General features: G+C 43.1%; 1 protein-coding gene and 1 pseudogene across 4 annotated transcripts in view; one reads left to right on the top strand and one right to left on the bottom strand.

Annotated features, from left to right (window-relative positions):
• Nucleotides 1-15,446, top strand: part of GABRA6 (gamma-aminobutyric acid type A receptor subunit alpha6) — a 453,203-nt gene extending 437,757 nt beyond the window's left edge. For all 4 annotated transcript variants that reach the window (XM_085851838.1, XM_085851839.1, XM_085851837.1 and 1 more), the window contains one exon: nucleotides 9,765-15,446. In XM_085851838.1, the coding sequence (XP_085707964.1) occupies nucleotides 9,765-10,166 (402 nt within the window). In that variant the 3' untranslated portion in view covers nucleotides 10,167-15,446. The remainder of the gene's footprint in view (nucleotides 1-9,764) is intronic.
• A 1,945-nt stretch (nucleotides 15,447-17,391) lies between these two features.
• On the bottom strand, nucleotides 17,392-18,410 carry LOC147014138 (uncharacterized; annotated as a pseudogene).
• Nucleotides 18,411-18,780: the final 370 nt, after the last annotated feature.

The raw sequence follows: 18,780 nt of genomic DNA, 5'->3' as shown, positions 1-18,780 counted from the left end.
AGCATGTGCCAGAACAGCACGTCGCTGCGTCCACTTTCCGCCGGTACTCCAGGGGCCTCCGTCTGGCCATCCCCCAGGCAGATGCCAGGCCCATCCCCATCTCCTTGAGATGATGGTCAACCTGTTGCAACCATGAGGCACGTGGTCGACCCACTGGCCTCCTCCACTCATGAGACTCCCTCGCTGAGAGAATCTGGTGAGCAGGATCAGAGTCAGGAAAACGAGCCACATGTCCATACAGCCGCAACTGACGCTCACGGACTATGCAGGTAACAAATCTCATCCGAGTCTCTCTCAGCAACCGCTCGTTGGACACAAAATCCGACCAGCGATAGCCAAGGATTCTCCAAAGAGACCTGGTACCAAAGGAATTAAGTCTCCGTCTCAGATCCTTGGTCAGAGTCCAAGTCTCGCACCCATAGAGCAAGACTGGAAGTACCAAGGACCTGAAGACTCGGACTTTCGTCCTCCCGCACAGGTACCGGCAGCGCCACACCCCATGATCCAGTGAGTCCATGACTCCCCAGGCCCGACCCAGACGTCTATTGACCTCTGACTCGCAGCCAGCAGAGACATGAATATCACTGCCAAGGTAAGTGAATCTCTCCACGACCTCAACATCCTCACCACAAACAGACACAGACAGGACAGCAGCATCCAAGATGTCACCGAAAGCCTGGATCTTAGTTTTGACCCAAGAAACCCGTAATCCCAACGGCTCCGACTCCTCATTCAGCACCTCGAGGGCCCCCAAGAGGATGTCTAAAGTCTCCGCAAAGATGACTGCATCATCTGCAAAGTCAAGGTCCGAGATCTTGACATTCCCAAATGACGCACCGCAACTTGATCTCTCCGACATCCTCCCTAGAATCCAGTCCATACAAGTGCTGAAAAGTGTGGGAGCAAGTACACATCCCTGACGAACTCCAGTAACAACTGGAAATAAGTCAGAGATGGTACCACCACACTTCACAGCACTCTCAGTACCAGAGTAGAGTTCAGACATCAGATCGATCACTTTTGGTGGCACCCCACGAAGACCAAGAATCCTCCAGAGGACGTCCCGATTCACTGAATCGAACGCTTTACAGAGATCAACATAGGCTGCAAGCAGCCCCTGCCGAAACTCTCGTCTGCGTTCGGTGAGGACACGAAGTGCAAGGATATGGTCAATCGTTGACCTCTTTGGTGTAAAGCCTGACTGCTTTGGACGCTGGTGCTCAAGCAGATGATGGCGAACCCTATCGAGAATTATCCGAGCAAAGACCTTGCCCGGCACTGAGAGCAGCGTCACCCCTCGGTAGTTGTTGCAGTCTTGGCGATCACCCTTCCCTTTCCAGAGAGGGACAACAAGGCCCCTCTTCCAATCAGTTGGGATGATGCCTGTGTTCCAGGCGGAGCACAAAACTGCATGCAACGACACGAGTGCAGCATTTCCACCAGCCTTGAGAAGTTCGGCATGGATGCCACAGATCCCTGGAGCTTTGCCCCGTTTCAACTGGTTCACCGCAGCCCGTGTTTCCACAAGCGTAGGTGGACCACAGTTGATTCGAGGGTCAGCAACAGGGATTGTAACACCCTTGACGTCCAACTCGACAGTTGGGGGATCAGCCTGGTACAACCGCTCAAAGTAACCGGCCCAGCGGGCCTTCACTTCAGACTCCTCTGTCAAGAGCCTACCACTCTCTGCTCGAACTGTACTGCTCCGAGGGATGGGCTTGGATGAACGTAATGCGCGAATTCCCCTGTAAGCGGGACGAGAATCACCTGTCCACAGGTGATGCTCTACCCCCTCACAGATTCCTCGCACATAGGCCTCCTTGTCCACCCTCAGTGCACGTACAGTTTTACGCCTCAGCTCCCTGAACAGCTCAGCTCTGCCATTCAGCCTGGCCCTGCGACTCTGGTCAATGGTACTCAGTGGGGAAGGGGTCATACCCCCACCCACCGATGTGTTGGGCAGCGCACTGTGTGGGGGAGGGGTCGAGCCGCACCGGAGCGCATAAAAGGGGAGTCAGTCAATCGGTCTAGGAAGAAGCTGGTCTTGGTTGTCGTCGTCATCTTCTTCCTCCTCCTCTGCCACACAATCGAGCGCTCGAGAGACACCATCCCCCCGCAAAAACGGCAAGGGTCGCTCACCGGTGCCCGGGTTCGGCTCGCCTCTCGCTGGTCCCCGGGTTGACACGAAGACCATAGGAGGTGGACAGGTCCAAGACAGACCCTGGTCTTCAGCCCGACTGTCCTCCGGGATGGAGGTCCGAATAAAGACCATTCGGTCCGATTCTTTGGGTGTGTGTGCGTGTGTGTGTGTGTGTCCATGGGCCCGTCTATTAAGTAGTGAACTGTACAAGTGCTCTTGTACATACCTTGCATACGTGCATTTATTAAAATTCGGTTTAACTCTGCCCTTATGTGCTCTCCTCATCCCCCCATTGTAAATAAACATCCCCATTTGTGAAATGTTTCAGCTCGTTCGTGTTTATTCCTTCATTGGCTTCGCGTGCTGCATGTTGGAAAATTAGCCAGGCCGTTGCCGTTGTAACGGGATATTTGGGACCGACGGATCTTGGCGATGAAACCGCTCGGATCGTACACGGAACGGGTACGCTAAGCGGCCCGTTCTGTACGGGAGCCGTCGAGAGTGAATTTCCCCGGTAGGTTGGACCACGTGGGTATTTAGGTAAATTGAAATTGGCAATCGACCCTACCCCACGTGGTCTGTCTATTGGCGAACTTCACTCCGAAAGGGACCCCGTACTTTTCCGGAGTTTTCCGAAAAGGTACGATCTGAGTTCCGGGCGATCGGTCGAGCCGACTCTGCAGCTCCATCTAGCGATCGTGCTCGCGGCCGACGCCCGGCCCCGCAACAATACGTCTTGCACCACTGTGGATAGTATGGTGGATTAAAATTTGTTTTTAACCTTGCTGCAGTCAATGTAGCATCAATTTTCAGCACCACTTGAGGATATTCACCCCCAAACTTGATTTGAAACTCCTCAATCTTTAATTATTGGCTTCAAGGAAGACTCTTAAGACAAGTTTCAGGTGTTTTTTTTTACTGTCTTCGATTCGATCCAAATAACTGAAACTTTGACTCGTCTGTCTAAAGCACCTTTGACCATTGTTGCATCATCCAATTTCTGTATTCTTGCGCATATATTTTGCCTTTTAGTCTTGTTCCCCTTTCTTAACAGAAGTTTTATTACTGCAACACATTATTTAAGTCCTGATTTCAAAAGTAACCCTCATGTTGTTGATGGACGGACATGAGCCTTTCTCCAGTTCTGTTATCAATTCAACGCTTGTCTTCTTATTCCTTGGGCCTAAGTCACATTTGCTCTATGGCGAGGATACGGCGGCCATACGCCCTCTGAACTGACAGAAATGTGCGGCGGCCGCAGAGTTTCTGCGGTGGCCTCAGGGTGGCCCTACGCCGTTTGGCTATCTTTTACAGGCCGTAGGGGTCGCCGTGGAATTATAACGCGGAGTTTTAACTTTTTTCATTTCTATGTTCGCCGTAGCAATTCGACAAGCCGAAAAAAAAACTGGTAAAAAAAAATAATAATAATAAAAATGAACCCACTCGTTACCGTCCGTCTGGCCGCACGTTCGCCTTCGGGCCCCCCTGCAGTCCCCCTGCGGTCGCCTTGAGGCTACCTTGCGTCTGCCTTGAAAATTATATGGCCGCCGCAGGGCCCCCTTAAGGTCACGGTGCGACATCAAATCAAAGACCATACGGCAACCCCACATTTTCGGTCTCCACAATTTTTAAATACGCCGTGCAGCTCCCCGAAAAATAAAAACATATGTGACTGCTACATTGTGTGACCGTGGAAATACTGCGGCCGCCGAATAATTGCTAGTGGCCGTAGATTTTGTTCACCCCACGGCCGCCGTGGCAAATGTGACTTAGGTCTGTCTTAAGGATATTATTTTAAAATATTGCTCATCATTGTTTTTCCGGGTCTTCCATTCCTGGTTTTTTCAATTACAGATGATGTTTCCCTGTATTTGTTCAATGTGCTTTAGGTACCACACCTTGAAAATTGAGTGATGTGAGCTATTTCATTAAGTTTTTTTTTTCCTTCTTTCAGCAGACACAGAAATTTATGGCAACCTTCCACTAAGACTTCAGCCATTTTGTTTTAAGCTAACAGTTAATCCTGATATAGCTTCATGAAAAATGGGCTTTTAGCTTTATGGGTGTGAGGAGAGGAACACCTGATATTAATGATGAGAAACACCTGACAATGAGCTATCAATTTGATTTGATTGGTAAATGTGATCGATTCGCAACAACACTTCATATAAGCTGCTCCTGTATAGTTTACTTTGAGTTGTGATCCCAAGTTTTTGAGGATCATCTATACATATAACAAATGTCAGTATATGTCATTCAGGTCAGTGTGTCAGTGTGTTTCCTCCTTAACCCCAAAACCATGAAACCAAGCAGCCTGAAACTTGCATGCATACTAAGCAAACTCCAAGGAATGCATGAATGAAAACTGGGTATTTGGGAAATTTAAATGCCATTTTAATGATAATGAATTCATTTCATCATGAAAAAAACAAAAACAGGCTTACCCTTGGTCAGCCGATGTTCACCTCTCAGGGGTCTTAATCCGCCATTTTGTTTTGGCCTGCTGAAAAAGCCTTTCCTCCTCCTCCTCCTCCTCCTCCTCCTTTGTATGCAGCACGCGGCTATGGGTTGCATCATTGATTGAGAGTGTGTCTGTGCCGCTGATGCCATGCCCCCATTACCAGTACACGAGTACTCATTTCAGCGACCTCAGGATGACAGGCTGTCAACCCCACCTGGTATTAATTCAACAGCTGACAGGGACTCAAACTCAGGACCCTAAGATTTCAAGGCAGCCACCCTAGTGCCTTGCCTTGGAATATTGATGTACTCTCATGGATTACCATATTTTCTGGTGTATAATGTTTTTTTATCGGCAAAAAAGGTAAAATATCAGTTAATTCATGGGTATAGAAACAAATCAGTCTTAAAAACGATCAATGCTGAATTTCAATTATATTCCAAATAAACATTTTTGTAGCAGTCAGAACTGCTGTTAAACTCAATTCTGCCGTTTAAATATTGAAAATCGGTTCAGGTTATGAGTTTGTTCAGCGTTTTATTAACTGTGCAGAAATTAAATAATTTTATAAAACGGAGACACCCCAACTTTAGGTGCGTGACACATATAGAGCCTTGCGGCTCTGTAAATGCCATTGAACACGAAAGAAGAACAACACCTGGTCTCACATCAAAAGAAGAAATCTTCATAACAGCGAGAGTCCGATAACAGAACACCCACCTCAAATAAGCTTGCGTGGCAAGCTTCCTTCGTATGTCATCTTGAACAGGAAGACACTGCCCAAATCCAAGTTTCCAGCCAGCGTCATTGTTAGTGTGCAGCAAAAGGGGTGGATGGACGCGGGACTTGTAGTGGTGACTATCTGTTGACATGCATCATGCTGACGCTATGCGAGGAAATGCTGGACAACAGGGCATAGCTTAAAACTAGGAACAACCAATCATCCCCGAGTACTTTTCTATATGAGGACAGGAAAATGATTTATAAGGAAGAAGAAGAATCCCATGAGAGCGAGGAGTCACGTGGAATGGTGAAGCTTTAAGACGTACCACTGCCGCTCAGTTATTTTGGCTTTCTTTGGTTCTCTTAATTCTCTTAGTTCTCCCCGTTTTCCCTCGTTTCTATCAGTGGTTCCTAATTTGCTTCCTGTGGATTATTCGCATCGACCAGATGAACTTTCTAACTTCGCAGGCCTTTGTAGTCGACCCAGGTTTCGAGGAACATTAGCTGCATCTCGGTGGAATCACCACAGACAATCTTTCCTATTTCACAGACTTGGTATTTTCAACAGTTGAAAATCAACATTTCGTGACGTCTTAAAATCAATCCCCCGCCAGGAATTTCGACAAGTATTCCGAGGAGCATTGGCCACATGCATCTTGGTTGAACTTTCACCATTACTCCCGTCGCTATGTTGGCTCAGCATTATGTCGACTGGGAGACTGCCGACGTTCATCAGGAGGATGAGAAAGGTCGACCTTCCGAAGATCTGCAGCTGGATCGTCAAGGTGTGGGAGGAGATACCGTCGGACATCATCAAGCGAACATTTCTGAAATGTTGCATCTCCAACAACATGAACGGCATGACAACATCATTTGGGAGCAGGAGGCTGTAAATGATGGCGACAGCGACGTGGACTTGCTCGACCCTGATTCGGACAAGGAGTTACGTGCCGTCTTCATTGAGGAAAGCATTGATGAGGATTTCCTCCGGTTTAGCTGAAAAGCTTCATCAATCCCAAACGGCCCTTTTCAGGGTCACAAATCCACAATAAGTATGTATGATACCGGTATGAATCCCCTTTCTTCCTTTTCTCGGAATAAAAAAATCCTCTTTATGATATTAAAAAAATAAGAAAGAAAAATATAAAAACTTCTTGGTATTCTCTCCTCTCTCTTCAACTTCTTGAAAATGAGAATGAGAGTGTTAGATGAAATTAAGCGGACATGGGAGTAAGTATGTTGATACCTCCATCACTTTGTTCTGTACAAAGTTAATGTGCAAACATATTTAGATCTCAATCAGAAAATGAAATGATCAAGATATTCATTTATTTTGAGGGTGAAAAACATGGGTGCGGTTAATACATGGCCACAGTTTATACACCAGAAAATATGGTAATTAAAATACATAATCAAAATCTATGTTCGGATTTGAGGATCAGTGAATGTCTACTAATTAAAGTGTCAAAATCTGAAGTGAAATCTGACAACTTTAAGAAATTAACGATTCTTATAAACAAGCATATTTACGTGTTTAATTTAAGCAAGCAGGGCTGTGATCCCTTGTTCTCCATATTTACAATAGAAAATGTGAAATTGCTAAAACATTAAACAACTTTTTCTACTGTTCGGAGCAATATATTGAGTGATGAAAAGATTAAGGAATGTTACGAAAGTGAAACTTCATTGAGTGTAACAAAAATAGTTAACTAGTGGAATCGCTGCGAAGGCTACTGCGGCTACGGCTGGGTTCTCCACGGGGAAATCTCCGGAGTTCGGAAGGCAAAATAAATTTAATTAAAGATCTAATTCAAAGAACGATTGACAAAACAGAACCTTGACGTTTTAGCCAGCATATGGCAAAATGTATGTAAAACGCTGGCGTACGCTGAACTATTGATGTTTTTTTTCCAGTTTTTGACGTATTCATAACGAGTTGGACATATGCATAACGTATTAGTAACGTACACAGAACGTTTCAATCACATATAGATAACTTATACCAACGAATGCTGAGCGTGTTGTCGGCGTTCACAACCTATGCCCAACGATAGTCTAACTTATGCATAGCGCGGCAGCGTATCACCGACGATCACGTGGCTTGCCTATTAAAAGGCTGTGGCTCGACGATTCAAATCATAACTGCACTAGACATCGAAGTGTCAAGCCACTGTCACACCTTGACGATTTAGCCAGCGTATGCCGACGTATGAAAAATTTGTCTAAAACGCTGGCACACGTCGAATACCTTATGGGTAAGTTTTGTATACGTTAAGAGCATGCTGGCATACGTCATAGTACGCTGGCATACGTCGTAGTATGCAGAGTACGTCGACAAATTTTCAGCATGTTGAAAATTTCTCGATGTACTCAGCGTATGACACACGTTCCGCATACGCGGGCATAAGTTGTAGGCATGCTACACGATCGTTGACACATGTCCACACACGTTACTTGTAAGTTACTCATAAGTCGAAACATGTCAAGGTAATGGTTAGCGTCAGTGTTCCAGACTTCCTGTTTTTTTTTTTTTTTCGGTTTTTTTTTTTCTTCGGCATGACAGTGATGTTGACACCTCGATTTCTAGTGCGGTTATGATTTAAATCGTTGAGCGGCAGCCTATTAATTATATTATATTATAACCACACTCGAAATCGAAGTGTCAACATCACCGTCATGCCGAAGAAAAAAAAAAGAAAAAAAAACAGGGAGTCTGGAACACTGACGCTAAACATTACCTCGACGTGTTTCCACTTGAGTAACTTACAAGTAACGTGTGTCGACGTGTCAACGATCGCGTAACGTGCCTACAACTTATTGCCAGCGTATGTGGAAAGTGTGAGTCATACGCTGGCAGACGTCGGAAAATTTCAAGCATGGAAAATTTGTCTAACAGCTCGGCGTACTACGATGCATGCCAGCGTGCTCTTAACGTATACAAAACTTACCCATACGTATTCGATGTGTGCCAGCGTTTTAGACAAATTTTTCATACGTCGGCATACGCTGGCTAAATCGTCAAGGTGTGACAGGGCTTTTAGAATGAGTAAAGTAACGGGACAAGTGAATTACGAGTTCAAGAAAGAATTGGAAAAATATTGTAATATTTTAATTAATTTACTCTGAAATATTTCCATGAAATTTTTGAGGCATGACTCTCCCTCCCCACCTCCTAGTTCTCTCTCTCTCTATCTCTCTCTCTCTCTCTCTCTCTCTCTCTCTCTCTCTCTCTCTCTCTCTCTCTCTCTCTCTCTCTCTCTCTCTCTCTCTCTCTCTCTCTCTCTCTCTCTCTCTCTCTCTCTTTTTTCGTACTCCTCCCTCCTGGAGTGTATAGCAATGTGTAGTGAGTCGTCGCTCTCCCCTCCCTCTCTGCCCTCTTTCTCGCTCCTCCCTCCTCACTCTCCGCCCTCTTCCTCGCTCATCCCCCTTCCTCACTCACCCCCTTCCTTGCTCCCCTCCTCTCTCTCTTTCTCTCGCTCCCACCCTTCTCCTCGCGCCCCTCCCTCCTGTAATGTATGGTGACATGTGGTGAGGGGTCACTCTCCCCTCTTCCCCCTTCGTTGTCCCCGCACCTCTCTTTGCTCTCCCTCCTCTCTCTCCCCCTTACTCATCACTCCCCCTCTTCCCAAACCCCACACCCTTCCTCGCCCCCACCCCTCCTTGCTCCCCTCCCCATTCTCTCTCTCCCCCTCCTCACTGTCCTCCCTCTTTCTACCCCCTTCCCCTCCTCAATCACCCCCCTGCCCGTTTCTCCACTTCCCCACCCCTCTTCACCCCACCTCTCTCTCTCTCTCTCTCTCTCTCTCTCTCTCTCTCTCTCTCTCTCTCTCTCTCTCTCTCTCTCTCTCTCTCTCTCTCTCTCTCTCTCCCCCCCCTCTTTCTCTCTCTCCCCTCTTCCTCTCTCCACCCCTTTATTTGTATTCCCATCAGCGAAGCAACGGGTCGTATTTGCTCGTGACAAGTGTGAATTAAAGATTGCTCAATGACAAGCTTAGTTTCTTCTCACCAAAACTAAGCTGTATTAAAACAGTCAACATTGTTATAACAGTAGAAAACAATAGTGGAGGCTTTATGTAAGTTGCTGATGTTAATGACATCCATATATTGTAACTCCTGAATGTGTCCAACACTTTTTCGCAATACTTTATATGTACGTATATTTCCTACATCAAAACTTCACCCATGCTTCAGGTGCTTCCAAACTTGCATGGATAGTTGGATTGTGGCATTTCGTTGATATTGTCCATATGATGCTCAGAAAGTCATCATTCTTACAACTTAACTCTATTTGAAATGACCATGCTCTGCACAACCATCGATCACAACTGCACGCCTCTTTCATTGTTTCTTGCAGTTTCAAATTGTTCACACCTTGCTTACTCACGAACTTGTAAACATATTCACGAATGTACTTTGTTACCAATCCTAAATCTTTCACAGAATCCAACTGAGACAAACTGCAATCTCAAAAAACGTGTCAATATCACGTCTGCGGCAGCATCAGCAACAGGAGGTGGTGGACGGGTGGACCTCTTTCACCGTCACCCACTCACTTCGCCTGATACCGGCAGTCTAGCAAGCCGGGCTTCAGGGGTAAATCCTCTGCTACAAACTCCTCCAGCACCCTCTATGTCTGATCCATCACAAGGCCAAACCCAAGCACCAACCACTGCTACAACTACATCAGGCCCACCTCCTGCACCCCCAGCTAGCCCTGGTACAAGCAAAATTGACAAGTATGCCAGGATCCTCTTTCCTGTCTCCTTTGCAGTCTTCAACATGGTTTACTGGGTCATATATTTGTCCAAAGACACCATGGAGAGAGCTGAGGGGGGTGAATGACGGTTGATGTATGCCGAACATGGTAGTGATGTAAACTAATAATGTGCCGCAGAATGGCTTGAAGAAAGATCCATTTCTGAAAAAGACCTTCTAGTAGTTCCTGTTTGTGGAGCTTCTCAGTGAAACATTTTGCTGCATTACTGAAATATGTGTATTGTTTCTATTTGAATGTAGTAATGGTAGTTGGAGATTCGTACAAACTGAATGAAAATGAACACACTTGGCATGCAATGATTAGATAAGCTACAAGATCCAAAGGACAACCTTTTTCACTCATCACATTTGGCCATTTTTCCTGTGGTCTTTCATCAGGAAGCCCTGGAGAGTGGTGAGGTTTGTTTACCAGGGAATGACTGAAGGTTGTTTTGTTTCCTTTCAAGAAGATAAAAGGCTGAAATGAGAGAAATAATAATTGGGGGAATAAGCACAGGTAAAATGGATCAAACAAGTCGTGTAGGAGTCTGTGGGTGTGGATGGGGAAGGTGGAGATTCCTTACCACTCGTTATCCACTTGTAAAACAACAAGTGAACATGTGAATGTCACACAAATAGAGATCCCATCATCAATCCCGATAAAAAATGACAAGTGAAAATTTGAGGATATCATTGTAATGACATTGTGCCCACGTTTTACGAAATTAGGTATGCCTTAACAGTCAAACCCCACGAATGTGTTGTACCCACGACTCAGGAGTTGTCTCCGCAACTGGTATCTTCCCTGTTAGAAAAGATAAGCATTTTATTTTCAAACAACAACTTTAAATCATTTGATAAAGGTTTTATTGGTTTGTGTTCAATAAGTTAATTAGCTTATGATTTTTCATGTCCAACACAGGGTACTCTCATTACATTAGAGCCATCTTTCCCAGATGAAGAGTATAGAATTATTTTATAGAAGAGATTCTGTTTTTTGATAAATCCCAAAAATTTGACAAATATCAAAAGTCTCAGGCTAGCTTCTCATAAGATGCGTGAACTTGCAATCAGCTCGAGCAAATTATAATTACACTTAAATTGGTAGATGCATTGTCATGCACAACAAAATTTTACTTATAATGGTATTACTCCAAGAAAGGTTCTGGTTTAACTAGACTGGCCGAGCTTCTCTATTTCAATGTGCAAAGAGGAATGGCGCACCACATAGTGCATTTACTTGCACAGGAATCTTCTTTGGCAGAGTTGTCCTCCTCAGGGGATGGGACGTGGACCTGGTGTGGACCATGTAGCTCATGTTGACGATCCCTCCTAGATCGGTGCTAATGTGATAGGTGTTTCCATTTCAGGTAAACAAAGATTCTAGTTTCAATGTGTAAATGTCCACTTCCTTGTTTGTTGCTATTTTCGTTTTATCCTTCTTTATTCTTCATTCTTGCTTATTCAAAAGTGAAAGCACCACCAAGTCACCTTGAGCCTTTCCTCACCGGGTTCATGAGCCGAACCTTTCCTCGCCGGGCATCTGTGCTGGTTCCCTCCACCACCAAAAGTGGACGGAGGTTTTGTCTTCACCCCTGTCTGTTTGTTTGTTTATCTGTGAGCAGGATATCTCAAAAAGTTATGGACGCATTTGGACGAAACTTGATGGACACGTTGGGTAGGTGACAAGAATAAGACAATTGGAATTCGGTTCAGGTACGGATGCAGATCCGGCCTATTAGTGGTATACAAAATGTTAACTGTTCAGCCGAGTGGAAGTATGATGCGCTATACTGAGTGCCATTCTTGTTGTTGATGCTTTTATTTTTGAATGTGCATCTTCCAAAATACAGCCAGATTTTTTTTTGTGAAGTCATTAGTTTTGTTTGCTTTGTTTTATTACTGTTTTTAAAGTCTTTAATGAGAAATGATAATTTCAGGAAAAAAAAAATGAAAAAAAATTCTTGTTTTTTCTACTTTACAAAATTAAGAAATTGTACTTGAAAGAGCAAAACCAGAATAACGAAATACCTTGGTTTAGGGCAGCCGACCTTGGCAAGCTTGTCACATGAAATGACGGCATTGGCCGCTGTAAAAAATGTTGCTCTGGGCAATTTTATATTGAAAACCTTCAGGATTATTTGATGATAGCACACATCATTTGTTTTCTTCGTTTGTTTTTGGTACTGATTAGCTTATTTGTTTATCGGTGTTGGTCATATTTCATGTGGATTGCATTCTGTTCATCAAGCATAATGGTTGCATTGAACTAGGATGAAAAATGATCCATTTTAACAACTGACCGCATTGCGAGAGTTAAACGAGGATGGAAAATGATAGATTTTAACAATTGACCCCAGTGTGAGGGTTGACATTTAAAATTTATTTTTATTCTTTTTTTCGCACAGACGCGTTTATCAAATTCCTCTCAAAACTGGTGATTCATTTCACACTCATTTTGTTGGCTTTTTAAAAATATACATCCCATTCTGTCTTTTTAAAACACACTCTTCTTTAATCTGTCTTTAACACTTTAATAAGATAATTTGTATTGTGAAATTATTTTGTTTCAGATATAGATATATTTTCCTTGACAAGGACTGGCTGAACGGTTTATTTGAGATATTAATTATGAGACTCCAGACTTGTTTAAAGGTGGTTTGTGTACTTGTTAAAAAAATTTATTTATAAATTTAACAGATGATTTTCTATGAAGAAAATTTAAATCATTATTCTTCCCCATAACGGGGATGAAACTTTCTAATTGCATGTGCAATGCGTCCACACAACGCAATGGGAAACGTTATTACATCGACAATGATAACTTTGGTCTTATTAGAGTAACATCACAATTACATCCACAATGATAACTTTGGTCTTCTTGGGGTAACATCACTATTACATCCACAATGATAACTTTGGTCTTATTGCGGGTAACATCACTATTTCATCCACAATAATAACTTTGGTCTTATTGGGGTAACATCACTATTACATCCACAATGATAACTTTGGTCTTATTGGGGTAACATTGCTGATGCATCATTTAATCATTTTCCATTGATGTGCGACCCTTGAACACAATCATTATTCAATCAAAATATCCTTCAAACTTACTGAGAACTTATCGGTGTTTCAAACGTTTACCGGGTGTTTCAACTTGCCAAACTGATCTACACAACCTCAAAAATGGCTTCAAGGGTTGTGGGGAAACAGTTTCATCAGAAAATGACTGAAAGTATTGATGAGATCACACATGGTTTACATTGTCCCTTCAGAATGCCTTACATGCTCATGGTGCGAATAGTTGAAAAATCAATTGCTGCCAAACATTGCAATCTATTGGTGTAAGTGAGGACAAGTACTGGTCATAAGTTTGTTTGTTGTTGCGTTACTTGATTAGCTTTAAGACCTTCTGAAATTCAAAGTAAGGAATGTCAGCAGAATTCGGGGAAATATAAACTTAAAGTGAAAATGTTTCAAGTTTCTGCTATAATTGAAACTATGTCAAACTGATGATTTAGAATTTTAATTCTTTATTTAATTTAGTGATTTTTGTTTTGTTTACAACACTCAGCCACTGAGCTCACCCAACGTTGTAGTGTTTAAACCCCTTGGGACAATCGTGCGGTGCTTCGTTTTCTGCTGTTAACTATGTAAAGAAAATTACGCAATCGTAATTACACTTGTGGTGTGAAAAACATGCTAGTAATAGAACCTGTAGAGATTTCTCAAATTGTGAGGCCGAGTCGTAGGTAATACATCTTTATCTGCAATATCCTCTTTAAATGCGTTCCGTTCCATCTTGAGCAATCTCGGAACGATTGATCGTGTGCTTTCTTTTCCACCTTTGAGCCATATTATCACCAAAGTTGCAATCATCGACCAAGTGGTTGTTCCAGCAGGAAAAGGAAATGACAGGCAGAAGCAAGATTCCATCTCGATGTGACTGCAAAAAAGTGTCCATTTTTATGAGGTCACCGGCACTGCTCTGAATGAAAACCATTAACAAATGTGTGTGTTGTCACAAGTACATTGGAAATGCGCAATCTTAGGCATGTGGATGTTTGGGGGTGTGTGTTTCAAACATGGCCTCAGGATGATTAAAAATGCTGAGAGTCGTGGATGTCACAAAACACTTTAACCATAGCACCTTGCAACAAAATGGGATGATTATTATTTGATGCCAATGATACAATGTAGAGGTGCCTGTTTGTGATAGTTACCTATGATTACAAGTGTCAACTTCAGTCATATAGTATTCTTGCAAATGGTTCCTTGTTGTTGTATGATTACAATTGCTATTATTACTCTCATCTTTGTTTTGCATTTGTGCCGCACAAGGATTTTTGGTAGAAAGTGCACAACTGCTTACAACTTGGTTTTTGTTGAGCTCATCTGAATTTTCCGTGGACTGCAGAGCGGTCTACAGTGGACACTGCACCTTTAAAATGTGTCAAAAGGTGAGCAGGTTCAATGGGTAGGTGTTTCATTTGAGGCAATCTATTGGATGTACGTACTTTGGAGAGCGTGCGGGTCACAGGGTCCACTCCTTTGGTCATGTAGCTCTCATCCTTGCCTTTTATATATTATACTGGCAGTGCAAAATATTACCATGTTGTAATGAAGACGAAAATGGATGGTAGCATTTAGAGCTGGATGTGAAGGCTTTGTGCTTTGAGACTTGGCGGCAGTACATCTCAAGACTTGTACGCTGCTTTATCCAATTGCGATGCCGTGCCATGGATGGGCCACCATCTTTTGATGGGAAGTTTATATGACTCCTGAATCATATAATTCATACACAGTTGTGTGAACTGTATATGATTCAAATATAACTTATCATAAAGAGTGTGCTACCTTGGCCTTTTGTACACTGTACATATACATTTGCTGCTATTGAAGTGGTGCATTGTGTGCTGAAAGGTACACACACACGTACTGTGTCATTTACTCATAGCCATTCAATCGCTCTGGGTTTTCTGTTCATTCACTTTCACCGAGACCTCTTTCCCATCAGTGCTGCCTCCATCTATGCTCCGCTGCTAATTTACATTCATGTTTTTTCTCTGTTTACTTAGCCTCCCGCACTGAGCTTCTCTATCCTATATATGTAAATATATATCGCCATCTATTGCTCTGTTTTATCTCGCCATTTTATCTCTTTCGTTGCTCTTGCTGTAAGGTGAAAAGTGCAATATTTTAAAGCAAAGGTATGTGGAATTCCACGCAATTCAGAGGAAGAGGCGGGGTGGACAAAGTTTTCAATCCAGAAGCCCACCTCTGTTTGTTTCCAACTTCCAACTCGCTCGATGGTATATGATTATGTATAAATGATGAGAGTATTAAACTATATGGTCACTTGAAGTTGCTGTCCTTGTCTTCATTCACAAGTTCTAACACAAGCTCAAGAATGAGCTTGCAAGGTTAAAAAAAAAAGAGTCCTTTGACATGCCTCTGAACCACACGTGAGAGACATTTCCAACTGTGTTTTACAATCGACAACTTCCTCCTCTTCTTTAATGGAAACAATTCTTCCCACGTTCTGGTGTGTTTGGCTGGTGAAAGTTATAGCCCAAGTCGTCTACGAAATAGCTGGCCAGGCCTGATGCTCGACTGAGTAAGGTTAGGGCAGGAATTTGTAATTTGTTCATGGTGCCAGCAATAGCTCGCTTACTCTTCGTGAAGGACACCTTGGGATCCTTAATGTCTCCCAACTAATGCAGGCAAACGGGACTCCCATTTAATGTCCATCCAAGGAACGGTACACACATTGATGAATCATCCTGCCTGTGAAACACGAGGGTGACAGTTTATAGCTGGGTCGGTGTTCAAATCCAGGCAAGACAGCTTCGAGGAAGTTGTGCGCTCCTCTCAGCGATCCTGCCAGCCATTTTTAGCTCGCCTGTTCGAAGAACAGAGAGCTATAGTGATACCCCCGGCGTCAGTGTCAGCGTCAGTGTCAGCGTCAGCGTCAGCGTGAGCATGAAAATGTTAAAGTTTTTGGTGCAAGTTATTTAGAAGCTTGCCATTCATTTAATATGTGTACTAGGACGCTGATATTTGACATGGAAGTTCCTTTCGGGTATATTATTGATGTAGTGAAGTTGAAGTGAAAAAAGAATTTCAAATTTTTTTTAATTTTTGACCTGTTTTGAACTTAACTTTTTTGTAGCACATCAACGTTAAAGTTTTTTCCTTTCTAATGTTTTTATCTACCACACTTTATTACTGATTACAATATACAAATGCATATATTGCTTTAAAATTATTTGGATGAGACTTCACTGCAATGCTTTATCAAAAATATTATTAGACTAGTCTTTTAAAAACGATAAATGTATAAACAGGTGAGCATTGGGTGGCTTTGACACCAACTCTCTGGTTAGAATCGGCAACACTGTGTTCATTGGGGGAGGGGGGGGGCACAAGAAAATGAAGCAAAGCTGTTCAAAGTCAGATTTTGCTTTATTCTACATAGGTAATCTGCAGGTAATGTCAAGCCATGAGATTACATGAATTTGGGCACATTACAAGTGAGCGTAGTAACCGAGGGAGGGTTCCTCCACCCTTTACTGAAAGCGATTTTTCTTTGGATGGGCGACAATAAAATCATGTGGTCAGAGATAATTTGAAAAGCTACACGTACAGTACTGTATTTCCCTCTTCCAAACTCTTCTACTTGAGTTTGTTTTTGACAACACTGTGAAATGTTTTTTTTAAATGAACTTTGTGATCAATTTGGGGACATTAATTGGACGCAGTGTTAGTCGCTATCCAGACATGCAATCTAAAGGGCTGAATGTTCATGATTAATTGATTTAGACTCCAAAATAACATGAAATGCAGAATGCTCCGCAGTGGACACTGCAAAGTGAACACTGTGATGTTAAAATGTGCCAAAAGGTGTTCAGATTCATTGGGTAAGTGTTGCATTTGAGGCAATCTATTTGATGTATGCACATTGGAGAATTTCTGGGTCAGAGAGTCCACTCTTTTGGTCGTGTAGCTCGTATCCTTTCCTTTTATCAGGAAGTTGATGGACTTCCGATGTCGGAACAGCACAGACGTTCTGTGTTTAACACAACACAAATCCTCAAAAAAACACCTACCTAGATATAAACCTATAAATTACATGGAAAGGTCTGATGTTAATGATAGAGAGGCAATGTTCGAAGAGAACGATCGGTTTTATTATGCACCAACCAAGTCAAGCCCCAGAATTCACCGTGCCTCAGAAGTACAATAGCAAACTAATGTAATACCAATACGACAACAAATAGCAAACCAAAGCCATTAGCATCGGGCAATCTTATAGATCAAGACGACATGGCATCTTCACAGCTCGACCACACTTGATATGGACTGTTGTCAGGCTCTGCAAAGGAGGCAATATGTGACTACAACTGGCAGACTGCTGGTTAGGTTAACAAACTACCTCTGCTCTGGTAGTGTGAAGGATGTCACAGTCATGGTTCACAGTTTCAACACCGGATCCTGCAGATGGTTTGCCATTCCTGTTCATGGTAGGTTCAGAATTCTCTTTTTGGCTTATCGGTTTATGGGACACCACAACACATGCTGGAAGCTCCTGAATGTGAATTTGGTTGCATCAGAGTATTTGACAATTTGGTGATACAAGCAAATATGAGCGTGGCTCTACACAGTGGAGAGGACTGTGGCCGGCTCCCAACAATGGTTGTGGTAGTTCCGAATGCCAACTCATTGTCCAGGGTTGAGGCATGACATTTCATGTGCTCGAGCATAGTAATCGTGGGAAAGTTTTTGTGAGTGGTGATGCCTCTGCAGGTCCTCTTGTACGATGAGGTTGTCATCGTCAGGTGTGATGGTGATTTTGCTTCGTAATCGTGATTTCACTTTTCTCCCCGTTAGTAGTTGAGTCAGACTTGCTAAATTGGAGCTCACTGGTGTGGAACGCTAAGCTCGCAGTGCTGGATGAAAATAATTTTTTGCACTTTTTGATTTGCGGAGGATGGATGTCACCATCTTGACCTGATGCTAACTTAATCCATTTGATTTTGGGGTATATCAGGGATGACGTGATGTGGTCAAAATTCCATTTCCCAGCGAAATAATGAAATTCCACGCTGGAAAAATGAGGACCGTTATTGCTTCTAAACATATCAGGAATTGAAAACTCAGAGAAGATCTGTCCCAGGGTCATGAAAATCGTGCGGCTTGGGGCAGACTCGGGCAGTTTGTGAACAATGTGAAATTTTGAATAATAATCTGTGATGACATGCCACTCAGTTGCATCGAAATAGAAAAGGTCACACTCGACTTTGCTCCATGGTCAAAGTGGAATGTCATGTTGCAGTCGTGGTTCGGGGACCTGAGATTTCCAGTGATGCTGGCAGGTAGGACAGCAATCCACAAGCTGATCAATGTCCTTGTTAATGGTGCACTAGTATACAGTCCTGAGCCAGCAGTTTGGTTTTCTCATGTCCAACATAGCATCAGTGGAGTTGCTGCAGAATGTTGTGTCTCATACTCTGACTCTTAGGTATAAGAACTCTCTCACCTTTAAGAATGGCACCATTTTCAATTGACGACTCATCACGAGAACTCCAGTATGTCCTCAGCTCCTCTGGGAAGTCCTACACATGGTCTGGCCATCCACTGATGATTAGGTTTTGAAGTTGACTCGGGTTGATATATATATTTATATATATATATATAT

The sequence above is a fragment of the Eptatretus burgeri genome, chromosome 13 (assembly GCF_056783735.1).
Source record: "Eptatretus burgeri isolate ZD-2024b chromosome 13, Ebu_testis_v1, whole genome shotgun sequence".
NCBI classification, from domain to species: Eukaryota; Metazoa; Chordata; class Myxini; order Myxiniformes; family Myxinidae; genus Eptatretus; species Eptatretus burgeri.
The sequence above is the reverse complement of the archived record's forward strand: the minus strand, read 5'-3'. Positions and strand labels throughout refer to the sequence as shown.